The sequence below is a fragment of the Colletes latitarsis genome, chromosome 8, assembly GCF_051014445.1.
Source record: "Colletes latitarsis isolate SP2378_abdomen chromosome 8, iyColLati1, whole genome shotgun sequence".
NCBI lineage: Eukaryota > Metazoa > Arthropoda > Insecta > Hymenoptera > Colletidae > Colletes > Colletes latitarsis.
Window position 1 is genome coordinate 29,506,745 of NC_135141.1, and position 14,990 is coordinate 29,521,734.

Consider the following 14,990-nt stretch of genomic DNA (forward strand, 5'->3'; position numbering starts at 1 on the left):
GTTAAGAGCTACCGTTACTTGAAATTTCCTTGTGTCTTAGAATCACGACTGTAAACAGTGAAACAAGCACTGTAAATCAGACAATATTTTATCATAAACAACGAACGCCGTAGACGTTGGCAAATGTATGGCAGCTTGAGCCTCCTTAATCTTTCACGGACATCGTTTACTTTAAACCTCCAAGTGTTTGTTCTCTACGCGAAGACTTCAGACAGTACTGAAACGGAATTTTGAGAGGAGTTTAATTAATCGCAGCTTCGGCACGATGAAAGGGCTCCGGCGGAAATGAAATCCTGCAAGCGGGAGAAAGCGGGCCGAACCTGTTTGTTAACAAAGGTACCGGACTATTAATTGGGCTAATAACCGAAGTTCTTATTTTCTCTTTCCGTGTCCACGGTAAGAAAAATAATGATCGAACGGTTTCGAAGCTTGTCGATTCCGAGCGAGCAGAGAGAAAGTTTGTTATCGATTGGCGATTCTTTTGAAGTTTGACGATCTTATAAGTAAAAGAACGAACCTGTAAGGCGGGACCAAGCCCCAGAAAGGCAGCACGCACAGAAGCAGAGCCCCTGTCCAGGATGCAGCCAGACCAACTGCAACGCGACGCGGCGAGACCAATGCGGCGTAATGCAATGGCGCAGCTATCGCGTAATATCTGCAAAAAACAATCGCGTTATCGTTAGTAATGGGGCCTGTACGAGACGTATCGATGATATTCAGGCCCCGCAAATAAACTTTTCATCGGTATATCGAGCAGTATTTGTGAATTTAACTGCTGGAGTGAATTTTAAAGAAAGCAGATCTACGAACTTGAGAGAATTACAGAGTCGAGGACTTCAAGAATAGTTAATATTACATGAGCTCTGGCACAACCAACACAATAGAATTTTTGAACCGTGTACACTGTGAATTATTGGACTTCTTCGTGGACTTCAAAGCAATTGAACAATTTCCAACATCAATAGTATCTACTCGAGTTACAGTAGAATCTCGTTTACCACAGGAAATCGGAACTTTTGTTGTTGTTTAATAGTGAAGTCATACGATAATCAAGGTTCGAAATTAGTTTCGTTGTTAATTAGCCTATAAACGGACGGGTAATCGAGTGGAGAAAAGTTCGAAACGCGAACCGAGTCGTATCTTTTAATAAGTCCCGTCTGAAACGGTTACTCTTGATCGGTCCAGGATTAGAGACACGTATGCCCGGATGAATAATGAAAACGGGGGTGAAAATAGAAGAACGAGTCGAGAGAGAAGGTTGAGACAGTAACGGGGAGGAATGGGCAGTTTAAATTTACGAATAGCCCGTAAATAAAATATTTCCTTCCAGCGGTCAGAAATCAGGACCTATTTTATTTCCATGCGTTAAAAGAGCAACTCGTCTGGTGTATTTTTATCCGAAGCTATCGTTTCTACATTTGACCTTTTCACGCTCTCCAAACAGCAAGTATATACTTGTTACGGAACAAACGAACGAGGTGGTATAATGATAGAAAAATTGAATTAAATGATCAACAGACGAATCAAAAGAAACATATTTTTGGAGGAGCGAGAAAAATATTTTAAGGAATTCTTTTTAGTCTTCTCTGTTCTTTTTACCCCGGTTATTCTTTGCTTCCTTCTTTGTTCCTTTTATGGCGTCGCGTCAAAGAAGCCTGGCAGTAAGTCTTGCGGCCATATTGCTTCGCCTCGACATTAACTCTTTGCGGTTCTATGTCTAGAGTTTAGACACGTCTGGACTGTAGACTCTCTGGACATTGCATTTCATTTCAATTCTACGCCAACAAAGGAATTTACGTCTGTCTTTTCTCTAAGCAATATTAAATTGCAGGAGAATATTATTTTGGGGGTATTTAGATCTGTTCCTGCAATAAATTTATATATATTTTAAAATCAACGAATAATAAGTAATTTCCCATGAGACTAATCGACGATTTTATTTGTACAGACTACTATTTAAAAATGTCCGAATAAGTATTATTAAGGTATAGATCACCGAGTCAGGCAACTCCAAACGTATACTTGTGATCGACAGGGCTGTGATTACTCGTTCAATGGGCGTTGCTAGTATCATTTTGAAGTTTAATATTTAATTAATAGTGCGGGAAGTGTCGGTTACTGGGTCATTGTCGTTTACTGACACGTTTACCTTATTCTCGACCTTTTCATTGTGCGACCGCGATTCCAAGACGCGGACGGTTTTATTCCGTTCCATCTGCTATCGACAGCAGACGCCGATACACGGGTGTCTTATATTCATTATCGATGAACGCGAGAGATCCTCGAATCACGTCAATGGTGCATTCAGAAATTTAATCAGCAAAATTAGAGACAACGTTCGCTTAATTTTATTTTTTAATTTATACATCAAATACAGCGACCATCAAAAACATTTGCACTCTAGGGTATGCTTGGGTTTATTATTTAAAAATTTAACATTTTTATTCCGCGTAAAAAATACCTAACTCTTAAACATACGGTGGAGTGTTCCCAGAATGTTTTAACGATTGAAAAATGAATATATCTAGCGCGGAGGGTGCATTTGCTTCCCCGTACCGCCCTTGGTAACATATTCATACGTTTCCCAGCGCGATCGAGATGGTATCTTCCTCCGTAACGACCGATACGTGGAAAACGGAAACCGACGCGATCCGTCGTAAGGCCTCAGATCGAATCGAAGATCTCGCGTTGGTTGACGACCAAAATGATATCAGCTGAATACTGGAAGCCTCTATTGACATCTTAACGTTGAAAGGCTCGGCTGCTTTGTGCCACGTAAGGCCATGTCCCGCTGAACATAGCCGTCGGATTGAACTCGATTTTTATATCACGTATTCTAAAAGATGAAGCACCTACGGATCCGTCGGCTTACCGACTTTCCTGCCAAAGGATCGAAATCCTTTCTGGATACAAATCCCGGCGCGCTAGGAACCCGTTGAAAATTCCAAGACGTTCCGATAAACGTTGTCGAACGCTTGCAAAGGAAACCACACACGACACGTTACGCGCCAACTTTATCGTGGCTTCCTAGGTAGATAGGGAACCGAAAAATATTATACCATATTCGATAGTTTACGACATATTGGTGATGAAGATCATAAAACAGAAGCGCGATAAAAATATGTAGCTGACGACGTCGCTGAAAACTATAATTCGAATTATATTTATCAAAGCTATTCCCTCCGAAAATTAACGTATTGCTACGTACGGGTTCGATACTTGTTGCGTAACTGTGATTAATTCGATCCCCAAGGAATAATTTCTTTTTGATTACGTAGTAAAACCGATAACAAATTTCAATTTTTTGCATTTAGAAATTTCAGTTTTTTTTACGATACTCGCGAGTATATCATTCTAGCATAAAATCGTGTTTAGAAAATTAGTTTTTCCCCCGGGGATGAAATTAACCGTCCCTCGGTTACGTAACAAGTATCGAACCATGGCGATCGAGGGCGAAGAATAATTCGCTGCGTCGATAAAAATATTTTCGACGAGACTTACCTGTCGCAGTTCAGTCCAGTTACGGTCCAAAGGGCGACCGGATGTAAAAGGGCTAAAAGGAAACCGTGTAAGACGCACCAGGTGCCGGCGATGGGCCAGGAGCCAGTAGTAAAGATCAGTAGTATCAGGCACACAGCTGCCTCCACTGCTCCCAAGTGTGTCAACAACAAAGTATTGGCTGTTTGTTGCTGCTGCGTCTGTGGACATCGTCGCGATACGCGGTTAACTCGTTAACTAAAACTTTTCCCATTCCCGCGCGTCGAAAGTTTTTGCGTGGGTCTGTGATCTTAATCCCCGGTTTCAGAGTCTCGTAATTCAGACTTCCCGCAGTGTACACGCGAGTTGTCGCTGCTTCCCTCAAACGCGACTCCCGTAGCTTCGACAGCAACAAAAATATTTGCTTCTTGTTCTCGATTTACCTAAATAATACGCGTGGTTGCCTCTTAAAAAGTTAGCAGTTTAAAAAAACCTGTCTGAGGTTTAAGATCGATCGCTTATCGTTGAAACACGCTCGTCGGGAAACGTTACATCTTCGTCGATGTTACGAATTACATTTTATTTTTTAAATAAACGCGAATATGTATGTAGTTTCTTAATATGTTCGGGAACGCGATGGTATAAGAGACAGCCACCATCAAACGACAGTAAAGTATTTTCTGTCGATCCAATAATGTTCGGAGAACCGTTTCGAAACTACGACGGGTCGTTTTGTCTCCGTCGAAATGAAAATTCTACGAAGAAGATTGCTGTACAATCACATTTACGGAAAGCTGTAACTCTAACGACAAGTTTCGCAAAGCTCCGGAACGCGTTCTATGCGACCCACTTTCGCAGGCTGTCATTCAGTGTCTCGGCCTTCGATATTATATCGAAAAGCGCGCGATCTTTTCCAACCACCGCGGATTCGCGTTGTTCGAATTGCCATGGTCAGCGAATGGCGCCCGCTGAAACGGTTCGTGTAAAAGCGTCATGCTATTTCCAGGGTGGCCACTTTCCTTTCCCGCGAGCTTCGTTTTCTCGGTCGAGAAATGTGTCATGCTTGCGAAAGGAGTGGCTCCCTTAGAAGAGAGAAAACCATTTTAAAAGGCGGGATTACAGCTATCGGAAAAATCGTGACCCCCTCCCCCTGAAACCCATTTTAAATCCCGTTAACCCCGTATTAATTTCTTCGACGACGATTGAAAGAGACCGTGTCATAAGAAAGCTTTAGAAAATCCATCTTTAAGAGGATCAGGGTATATATCGTTCCTCGGTAGCCTTTCGTTTCTATAGAGACGACGCATTCGAACTTACGATGGCTATTTAATTCTCTGGAAACCTTATTTTCTATATATTCATTTCTACCGTAAAAAAATCGACGTTCTTCCGACGCGTATGGTCAGTTTGATCGAACACCGATTGAAGTTACAATTCGGAAGCTCATTAACGGTGACTTTGCGATCCTAACCACGATTTTTGGTTTCGAGATCTAGCGTTTCACTGGGTCAGCGAGTTTTCGGTGCAGATTTATCGCCCCGAGCTTTCATGCGCTATCAAACTCGATTGTGTGTTCCCCGTCGTCGGTAACACGGCCATCAAGGAAGAGCGATAGGCTATTGAATTATTCCTGCAGCGTCAGTGATCCATTGTCTTGGAGAAACCATCCCCCTGGACGGTCTCGTGACTCGCGATCCATACACGACGGATCAACCGATAGCGCAGGATTGCGAAGTTTGGTATTCACCTGTTTGCTCAGCCCGAGGACCACGAGGAGAACGTAACCGTTGAAAACAAGACCCAGAGCAGAAACGAGGACGAGAGGCACGCCAAAGGCCCAAGGGACCATTCCTCTTTTTCCCGCGTGTTTTTGTCGTCGTCGAAGATTCTGGCTCCTAGGGGATGGGAAGCGGCCCTGGCTCGATCCTCGCGACGTTCAGGTCAGCCTACCGGAAGTGTCGATCCACGGCGCCATCACGGCGGACGTACCTGAAACATCTGTCGCGCGACGAGACGTCGATCAGTCCCTCGAAATAATCAAATTAAATTACATTAAAGGGAGGAGCGTGATTGTTCCTATTTTTATTGTTCTGAAATCGTACCAAAATGCAAAACAACTTACGATAGTGCGAGACAAAACTGCTCCCTTAATGTTATTTGCAACCTACAAGCCCCCGATCGGCCGCGTGCAGTTGACTTCGACTACAATAATTCGGTTAACGAGCGGGTAACATTATTATTGTGCCAGACTTTGCAATTATTTCGTAGAGGGAGTTGGTGAAATTACCGCGGAATGCAATTACGAGTCCTTAAAATAAGTTTCGGTTGAACCTTCATTATCAGAACAGATTTGAATATTATGTTACACCAACAGAATATTCCATCCTACAATATTGTATTTCCTTTTTTAGTAGCGACGGGTACACGGAATATTCAATAGTGGAATTTTTCGAAGCATTTTAGGCGCTATAAATATTTTATTTTGTAATGCTTGTAGTTTGTTGCGTCAAATCCTATATTAAAATTGTTAGTAACAACATGGGAAAATTAATATCCTAGAAGTATGAAATTATAGAGGAGGAAATTAAAATTTGTCCCACGTTCATGCCACGTTCAAAGGATGATCGTATTTAATTATCATCATTTCGTATTTCGTATAAATTTATTACGTTTACAACCATTTACCAGTCATCTTCAGGTGAGCGTAATCAATCTAATGATTAACGCAGAAGTAGTCAATGAATAAAACTGACTGGATTAAAAAAAAATATATAAACAAAATTCGAAGGAATTTCGCGCATTGCCACGAGGAGTTTTACAACTTTTACGTCAGGCTGTGATATTGATTCATAAAGAAGGCATCAGTTTGGTCAAGGTCTTCAGATCAGGACACGAAAGGTCGGCCTTGCCAGGCGAGGTCCTCGAATCACCGCCAAATATATCAATTAACGACGCCAACTACCGCAGAGATATATTGAATAATACATCAGTTATTATAGAAACGTATATATGTTCTGCTGACGATTAACGTGGAATATTGCATGTTGATTTAGACCATTGATTCCCTTGAGGCAACAAAGTACATTGTATTACAGAATATTGCATACCAATTTTCGTAAAATCGTCGAAATACCCTTAATCTCATTTAAAATACTGGATGTTAAAAAGAAGTAATTAATGCTTAGAGAAGTCGATTTTCAAGGGTTTCAAAATTTTTCTTTACGTATTTAATTATTTTTCAACGCAATGCAATTTTTATTTGCTTCGATAAACTTAAATCTTAGAAGACTCCAATCGCTATAAGTTTAATCGAAATCAACGATCCCGGTCCCTAGTGTCTCAAGATTCAGAGAAAAAGTTATCGTTTCCCATACTTTCTATCAGAGTTATTGTTCTCCATCCGTAGAGACTGTCCATCTCGAAAGTGGTGTTTAAAAATTCAATCGCCCTGAAACTATCTTCCGATATTTACTGTGTTCAAGGAATACTCAATTTCATTTTCCTATTTCAAACAAACTTTTCAGAGTTCGTATATAGGGTGTTCGACCACCCTTAGGAAATATTTTAATGAAAGATTCTAGAGGCCAAAATAAGACGAAAATCGGGGATACTAATTTATTGATTGAGGCTTCGTTAAAAAGTTATTAACAAAATTAATGTTAAAAATTATTAATAAAAGTCCACCTACACGAATTTTTGTCTCGAAAGTGCGTAGGAATTCGGGGATATGTCTATTCACAAAAAATGATTGAAATTGCAAGCACACTCGGTGAATGATAAGTAGTGCGACTGGAAATTGTAATTGGCGGCTCAAGGTAGTACAAATGGTGAACCAGCAGCATCTAAGACGCTAATGGTTGACTTTAGGGAATAATGCAACATGCTTGATGGTACAACAGCGAGAAATTCTCAGACTGAATGTTGTCAGATCTCCAAGCGATTCGAAGGTGTAGAGTCCCATTGTAATATGTACTCGTGGCATATAATTTCGTTGCACGTTCCTGACGGTGAATCAGGCTCGGAGGACCCTCCCTTTTGAAAAACGAAGGGTGAAAGGGGTAGTCAGACGACACGATGGGGATGATACCACACGAACCCCAGCAATCGATTTTGTTCCGACCGCAGGACACGACAAAATTAAAAGATGAATCAGAAGCAGATCTAATTTCGTCGAATTGTACGAACAATAGCATGCACTTCCTCCGGGTGCATTGTTTTCCAGATCACGAGCAGTCAACCAACAGCATAATTTGGTTATGCTGCCATTCGGCTGAGTTCCATTATCCGTTATTAAACGTATTTCAATGTCGAGACAACTCGCTGATTTCGCAACTGCTATCATGCTTCAGTCATTCGATTCCTTGTTTCATCCACTTCGAAATTTAATATATTACGCATGAAATAGAAAGTTCGACGAGGATGTCGAACAGTTTGCGCGATATTCCGCGTTCTCAACATAAATTTTCGCTGCTCTTGTCTCAAAGAGACCTCTCTTGATAATGGGCGAATAATTGTATTAATATTATTTGTCTTTACTAGATGCATTACTACGTTAATAACTGAAAGGATTACGCCCTTTGACGAATCCTGACGATCTTTGCTCATCTGGTACTTTGAAATGAGGATCAGGGTAGAGTTCTGCGAAATAAATTATATTTCTAAGTAGATTTAGGTACTGTTTACGTGTTCGTCATCACCGAAATAACACAAACTCATTACTTAGAGCGAGACAAAGACTAACGAAATTCCAAACATTGGATTTACGCGAAAATCCGACTAAAGATGATAAGTCACGTGGCATTAGCCGCTATTCGTGCTCGTCCTGGCAAGTATACAGGGTGTTCGGCCACCCCTGGGAAAAATTTTAATACGGAGGTCAATTGCAATCATTTTTGGTCAATAGACATACCCCCGAAATCTTGCGCATTTTCGAGAAAAAAATTCAGTACGGTCGGAACTTTAAACGTTAATAATTGTTTAACAAAGCCTTCGTTAATAAATTGGTATTCTTGATTTTCGTCTTATTTTGGCCTCTACGCCCTGTATAGGTTAATATCACAGTCGAAGTATAAACGAACTGTGTACACGGAGAACGGTGCACGTTGGATCCGACGTTCTTGCATTTTATTCGAAGAAAAATAAGGTCTACATTATCCAAACGATAAATGCTTGTTTAATCAATTATATAATACTGTCTGTCAACGATCAATAAACTTTCCAATTTCAAACTTATAAGCGTTTGTTGGCTTTTAATTAAAATACGCTTGTAGACTTTGTTGAGAGTTCAGATTGTTTTGCTATTCAAATGAATTTGCAGCGATCCGAATAAATGATAGAGCGTGTCGAGTCAAAGGACCTTGTTATCGGAGTTACGGAACACGTATTGACGCTTGGTTCAATTTGTATTTTCCAGTCGGTATAATAAATTTTAAATTCGATCCGTTTTAATGGGCCGATTTGCTTCGATTTTCGTCGATATTTATGAGATGGTTCTTACCGAGGTGTTTTACAACGAACAGTTAAAGCAGCTTCGCGATACCGGCGTGTTTTTCAATTAAGCGGGCCCTTTCGACTTTGGCGCTCAAAGAATCAAACGATAGGATTCGCGGCCACGCGAGATTGCGCACAGTGTGTTCTCTTTGCAAATTTCCTCCAGCAAGGCAAATTAAAGGAATGAGATTTCCATGAAATTTACCGCGTATACGATATGCAAAGTGCTCTCACGGCCGAGGCCAGCGACGCGCTTGCTTGAATTCTATTGACGAAAGGCCGTTAATGCTACCGCGATGTATAAATGTCTTTTCCGCTCTCAAGGCTCGCAACCGAATAAAAATGATACCGGTTCGAACACGGCAAACGTAATTCGTAAACATTTTATTGCGCGTCGTACAGTTTTCAATTATCTTTTATCTACCTGGAAGTTATCCTTTCATTTGGATAATTAAATTTGCTCCCGAACGAAACGACTCTGAAAAAGTTTAAGCAGCTCCTTTCGCTATGCTTGTTAAAATGATAAAAAACCGCCTCGACGGGTCAAAGTTACCGTACGTTACCCGGATAATTAAATTCCTCGTTAATTAAACAGAAAAACTATCTTAAAGCAATAAAAGCTTGGTATTTTTAACATTTCACTCGACACGACCAGCAGTATTTAGCTATTATTTTCAACTATTTCCCCAACGACCGAAATTATTAAATCCTTTTCCACGAAACTGTGGAAATTAACTCCCGGCGTTTCGAAACGGATTGTTTATAACCGGAATGGCGTTTACGAGTAACTGGAACGCGCGAGTTCTTTTCCCTTCGAGCCGTGTTTTCGAGCTATCAAAAGTTCCGTGCAATTGTGTTTCGAGGATGAAGCAAGTTCCGCGTCGCGAGTATCGAATCGTTTTCAATTTGTCGAGACGCAGTTTCGAACAGCGGCTACAAAAGACAAACGAAAGCGCGGGAAACTGAGTACGGCCGGTCGTTGAAAGTTTTCTCGTCGACGCTTCTTCTTCTTTTCGACGGGAAGCCATCGAGCACAGCACACGAAATGGCGGTTGTTTACGTCAAAGGAAACCATTGTGAAACTACGCCGCTTTTACGACCAGAATTTGACGTCGTTAGGTTTCCATCTGTTTGCACCCGCCGAAGAACACACTGTCGTTCGTGGACGAAAGTTCAGACATGATAGGGTCTGCTTGGAAAGGTCGAAACATGGACAGACAATGATTTCTATATTTAGATATTCTTCCAGATGCTAGACACGCGTGACAAAGTCGATATTACGTCTATATTAGAAATAGTAAGACGTGGATGGGGGGCTTTATGGCGATGAAACTAAGTTTCGTAATTAAAATGGATCTCGAGTATGATTTTTATCAATCGATAGTTGGAGATATTGGAACATTCTGCTCACAGATCTTCTTAAATTCACAACGATGCTTTCGTTGCCTTTATGCAACAGATATATCATTTTCCGGAGTAAAATTCATGCAGTTCAGTTTACGAAATACTAGGAATCCTTCAAAAATGCAATATCAGTAAACACGATATTAAACGACGTACTGGGCTCAAAGCGTCGCGAGGAACATATTATTTCTGACATATGGGCGACAAAATAAATCGAAATCGTAGTTAAACGTAGAATCAAATATCAAAATTATAATTTAAATTAAATAAGTCAGTCAGAACTTTGTTAGAAGTTTCTTAAAATTTTAAATTGAATGGAGATTCCGTTCATCCCATCAGCATTCTCGACAACAAGTATTCTTGTAGTAGAAAATACCAGCCTATGCACGCTCGAATGCTTTCCTTATCGATCTCACGGTTCGCGTTTCTTCATGATTCCACCCACTCGATCCTACGTGCAATGTATTTCGCGCAACAAGTATCTAACGATAAATGACACTCGACTGGGATTTCGAGTATTCCAATAAGACCCTCGACCAGGCAAAGCCTCACGTTCCATTCTGGATAACATTTTCCACTCAAATAACAAAGCAAGTGTTCGTTCCATTTCAAGCTCCATTCTTCTTCCTTGATGCTTAGTGTCTGGAAGATTGATTCGCGCAATGTTTCGCCTCAAAATATTAAAAATTAAATTAGCGAACTCGACGACAGAAGTTTAACCTTTGAACAATGGGTGGCAATAAAGTATCGTTTGATCCCCCGACCGAATAACGACAAGGGGATGATTAATAACGACCGTAGAAATATGTTCTTGGATAAAAAATAGAAACCTCGCGTGTATGAATGATGGGATTCTTATACAAAGTTAGCGAAGTATAAAAAAAGAAGAGGTAACCACGATAAGGGTCGAACCTGCACTATCGACAACGTGCACGCGGTTCGCGTGATTGCGTCCGAGGGGTGAGTTCACCGCAAGGAACTCCAGCTGATGCAAAGGAACGAGTCGAAGTTGTCGAACAATTTAAATCGATCCACAGGAAACGTGTCACGGTAAATACGAAATTCCCGATGCGTCACCAGCGACCTAGAAATTAGTATCGAGAAAATATCGACACGCAACGCGACCCTCCGCGGCGCTCGTTTTGTCTTTGTGATTCGCCAAGAAAAAAAGTCCCATGGAAACGCAATCGCTGGTCGTTGAACGGGTACGGGACACCGACATCTTTTTATATATTTGGGTTCTCCATAATCGTTCGCAACAGATGGTCCGAACATCCAGCACGGTTCGCGTCTGTATGTAAATAAAAAGCATTCCGTGGTCGAATAAAACGGAACTGGGTTAAATGGTCGAAACAGACGATGAAACGCAGACTCGCGTGAACCGGAAAATTTTGCGGCAGATACGAAATGAAACTATCGTGCTGTTTGCTGTTACGTTCCTTTCACGATTTCGTTCTCGAAGAGCGAAACGGAGGTCGACGCGAGTCCGTCTGTGTTTGCGTTTTTGGTTAAACGATCGGAATTTGAAAAATGTATCGCGAAACCAATATCGGTTCGAGCGTCGACGCGGTAAATATTCTCTCGTCAGCTTCTACGATATTAACTCTCAAAGCGATATGCTTTTGAAAAGTGGAAAGGGGTCGAAAACCACGGTACGCGAACAGCGTCGAATTCGAGGAACTAGATTCCGCCGTGTCGTCGAGTATTGGGAACTTCTATTAACCAAGTTTCCACGGGCCATCGATACGCTAAAAACGATCGCCGTGTAATGGCCGAGTTCAAAATGCAGTCTGCGACAAAGCTTTCGAAACTTTGTTAACGCAGCGTCCCGGGTAATGCAAGAATCTTGATTCGAAAAATTCCGCTCGGAGGCAGAGTTGGCGAGCCAGCTAATTTGGCGTTTGGAGAAAACCTTGATAACGCGATCTTTGTTAACGGTAGACGCGTTCGTAAACTTTCAAAGATTAAAAAAACATCATGTATCGAGCAATAATACTACGCGTGTGATCCGATAAGGCAGGGTTTAAACGACGAAAACGAATGCTGAAATTTCGCTCGACCTTAAATTAAAATTGATACGACCCGCGAAGCGCTCCTCAAACAAGGTTCATCCCGAGTAATCAACCCGTAAATGCAAAGTGCCGAGATAATAATGAAAGAAATGTATGCACGTGTCTAAAAAAAATTCCTACTTAGCACTCAACCTGAAATTTCAGTCACATTCCCCTATCTGTTCGATGCTAAGCGTTGTTCGCTGTACGTGGCTGTGCATGTTAATATCCGCATTGCGATTCCATCCGGGGAAGTAATTCATCCAGTAAATTGATGCAGAACGAAGAATAGTATTTAAACCGTTCACGCGTGCCGATAAAGAGTAAAAAGTGCATGAGGTAAAACAGTTATTAAAAATTATTTACTCAAACGTTCGTAATTACCAACACGATTTCGATCGCTGATTAGATTTCGTTACTTTATAGATGACTCTAACCAAGGTATCGTTGATCTTCGATTATGCACACATAAATATTAATTGTAAAGTTTGGAAATCATCGACTCTAGGGGGAGACTACCCCTCGAGCCGTCGTTTAAAATTAGATTTCAGCCGCGTGTAATCCGTTCCGAAATTTCGTCGCGTTTAAATGGTCAGGTTGAGCCAGCACCGGTAAAATATCGCCGCTTCCGGGTCCCCTCGAAGTTAAAGCTGAATATCGAGCCGCGGTTGAGTAATCGTGCTCGAATTACGGGCACGCCAGACGCTACGAAATGGAAAACTTTCGACGTTACTCTAAGAGGTTTGCACGACACGTGCATCGTTTGTTGGGGGTAAGCGGTTCCAGGATCGTATAACCCCGATGGGTTGATTCTGCTGCATCTGTTGACCACTTGGCGCAAAAGGGCCATGGCGCGTACTGTGACACTCTTTTATTGTAGCCGATACGTCCTTCGGGAAATGTGTAAACCAGGCACATTAAACTTTCTTTCATCCTGGGGTCAATTTGCACCTGGGTCAAAAATATTCTCCTTTCTATTCTTTACCGTCTTTTACCTCGACAACCTTTCTATTGGACTATCAAGGCTTGAGCCCTTACCCTCATTCACCAAAAAATCTAAGCTTTTGTTGTTAGGAAACAGAGGTGTCCCAGTGGCAGGCTTTACACTTGTAAAAATTCCTTGTTTTAATCCTCTGTAATTCTGAAAACACATTAGCTATGTTAAGAGTGGTTTGATTCTATTATAAATTGTGATCTGGGTCTTCTGTTCTTCTTGAGTGTATCAATTAGAAAGTATCGATTTTCCTTGCACTCTAAATTCACGAAAAATTAATGCTCGTGTGTAGAATAATGCGTACGATAAAAAGGTCGGGAGGACTGTAAACTGTAATGGATCGATTCGCGTGTTTGACATACCTAGTGTAAACGATTTCGCGATGACAAGCAGACTTTTCGTCGCTATCCGTTATCGAACGTCGAGTGAAACTTTCTCTCGAGTAAAAGGACGAAAAGCGAAGGAACCCGGATAATTGATCCGGAAACCATGCAGGGTGGTCTGCTAGAAACAGCTTACCCTCCAGCCATTCTAGATTGTGTTCGTGAAAGCTTTCAGGAGACGGATGTAGGTTTTAATTTAAAGATTCATCGAATAATAAATTTTCAAGATACTCGGAAGAATAAAGAATTAACTTGTTTTAACGTATAGACGTAATCTATTGTTCGATCGTAAAAAAACAACCTTTCGATTTTTAATAATATATTTGTCTATCTACGTTTCGAGTACCTACGTGTCTTGTTTAGGAATCGTATAAATAAAACAAACTACCATGAGAAATTTTATATTTTATTTACATATTTCTGAAGAGGACCCAGAACAATCGAAACGTAGATAGATGAAATATATTATTAAATATCAAGAAATCGCTCTTAACGAGCACTATTCTTTAAACGAACGAAAAAACACATTACTATAGTCATTTGGAATCATAGGTAATTATAGAGTTTGATGTTTGCTTCCTCGAAACGTTCAAATATTTCATGCGATTTATTTATTATCCATTAGATGTTAAAAATACTCTTAACCTTTAAACAAGCATTATTAATAATACATAGTACAGGGGTGGTTCCTTCCCCTACTGTTTTCTTCCGCTCAAGCGCAGAAAAACTACCCCCTTTGTGCTTACTCTGCAAAAGAATTAGGCTCGTTAACTTTGCTTTTCCTTGAGAACATCGTGGATTCGTTTCTGCGAATGCAAATCACAGTTATCATTCAGCATTAAAATTGTGCATACGGTACCGTAGAAACGCTGTAACATAGTAAATCTTGCGTGATCCGTCCGATTGTTCGGTATCGCGGTAAATGGTGGCTATTTATCAACCCGTGACAGGACCCGCCGGATAAATCAGTTTTTCATGCACCGTACAATGAGATTTTTATCGCGAATTTCATCGCTATCGATTCTTAAGAAAAGCTTCTCGCTCTATTTTATCACCCAAGCCGCGGACCACGTGTCGTCCTTCGGTTTTCCAGCCAAGGAATTGAATCGTTCCATGCATCGAAATCTGAAATATCGTTGAATATTCAGAGCGAACGAAAGACAGCCTTGCGAACAGTTTCTTTGCTCGTCG

General features: G+C 41.0%; 2 protein-coding genes across 6 annotated transcripts in view; one reads left to right on the forward strand and one right to left on the reverse strand.

Annotated features, from left to right (window-relative positions):
- The window catches only part of LOC143345020 (phytanoyl-CoA dioxygenase, peroxisomal-like), a 55,104-nt gene that overhangs the window by 12,380 nt on the left and 27,734 nt on the right, over nt 1-14,990 (forward strand). The gene's annotated exons all lie outside the window — the stretch shown is intronic.
- LOC143345013 (uncharacterized) overlaps nt 1-14,990 on the reverse strand; it is a 44,529-nt gene that overhangs the window by 5,966 nt on the left and 23,573 nt on the right. Inside the window, exons 2-4 of one of the 2 annotated variants that reach the window (XM_076771707.1) lie at nt 5,225-5,466; nt 3,502-3,698; nt 518-655 (exon numbers count right to left, since the gene is read on the reverse strand). In XM_076771707.1, the coding sequence (XP_076627822.1) occupies nt 518-655; nt 3,502-3,698; nt 5,225-5,326 (437 nt within the window). In that variant the 5' untranslated portion in view covers nt 5,327-5,466. Of the gene's footprint in view, nt 1-517; nt 656-3,501; nt 3,699-5,224; nt 5,476-14,990 lie in introns of both variants that reach the window. The other variant, XM_076771706.1, reaches the window with a different exon arrangement.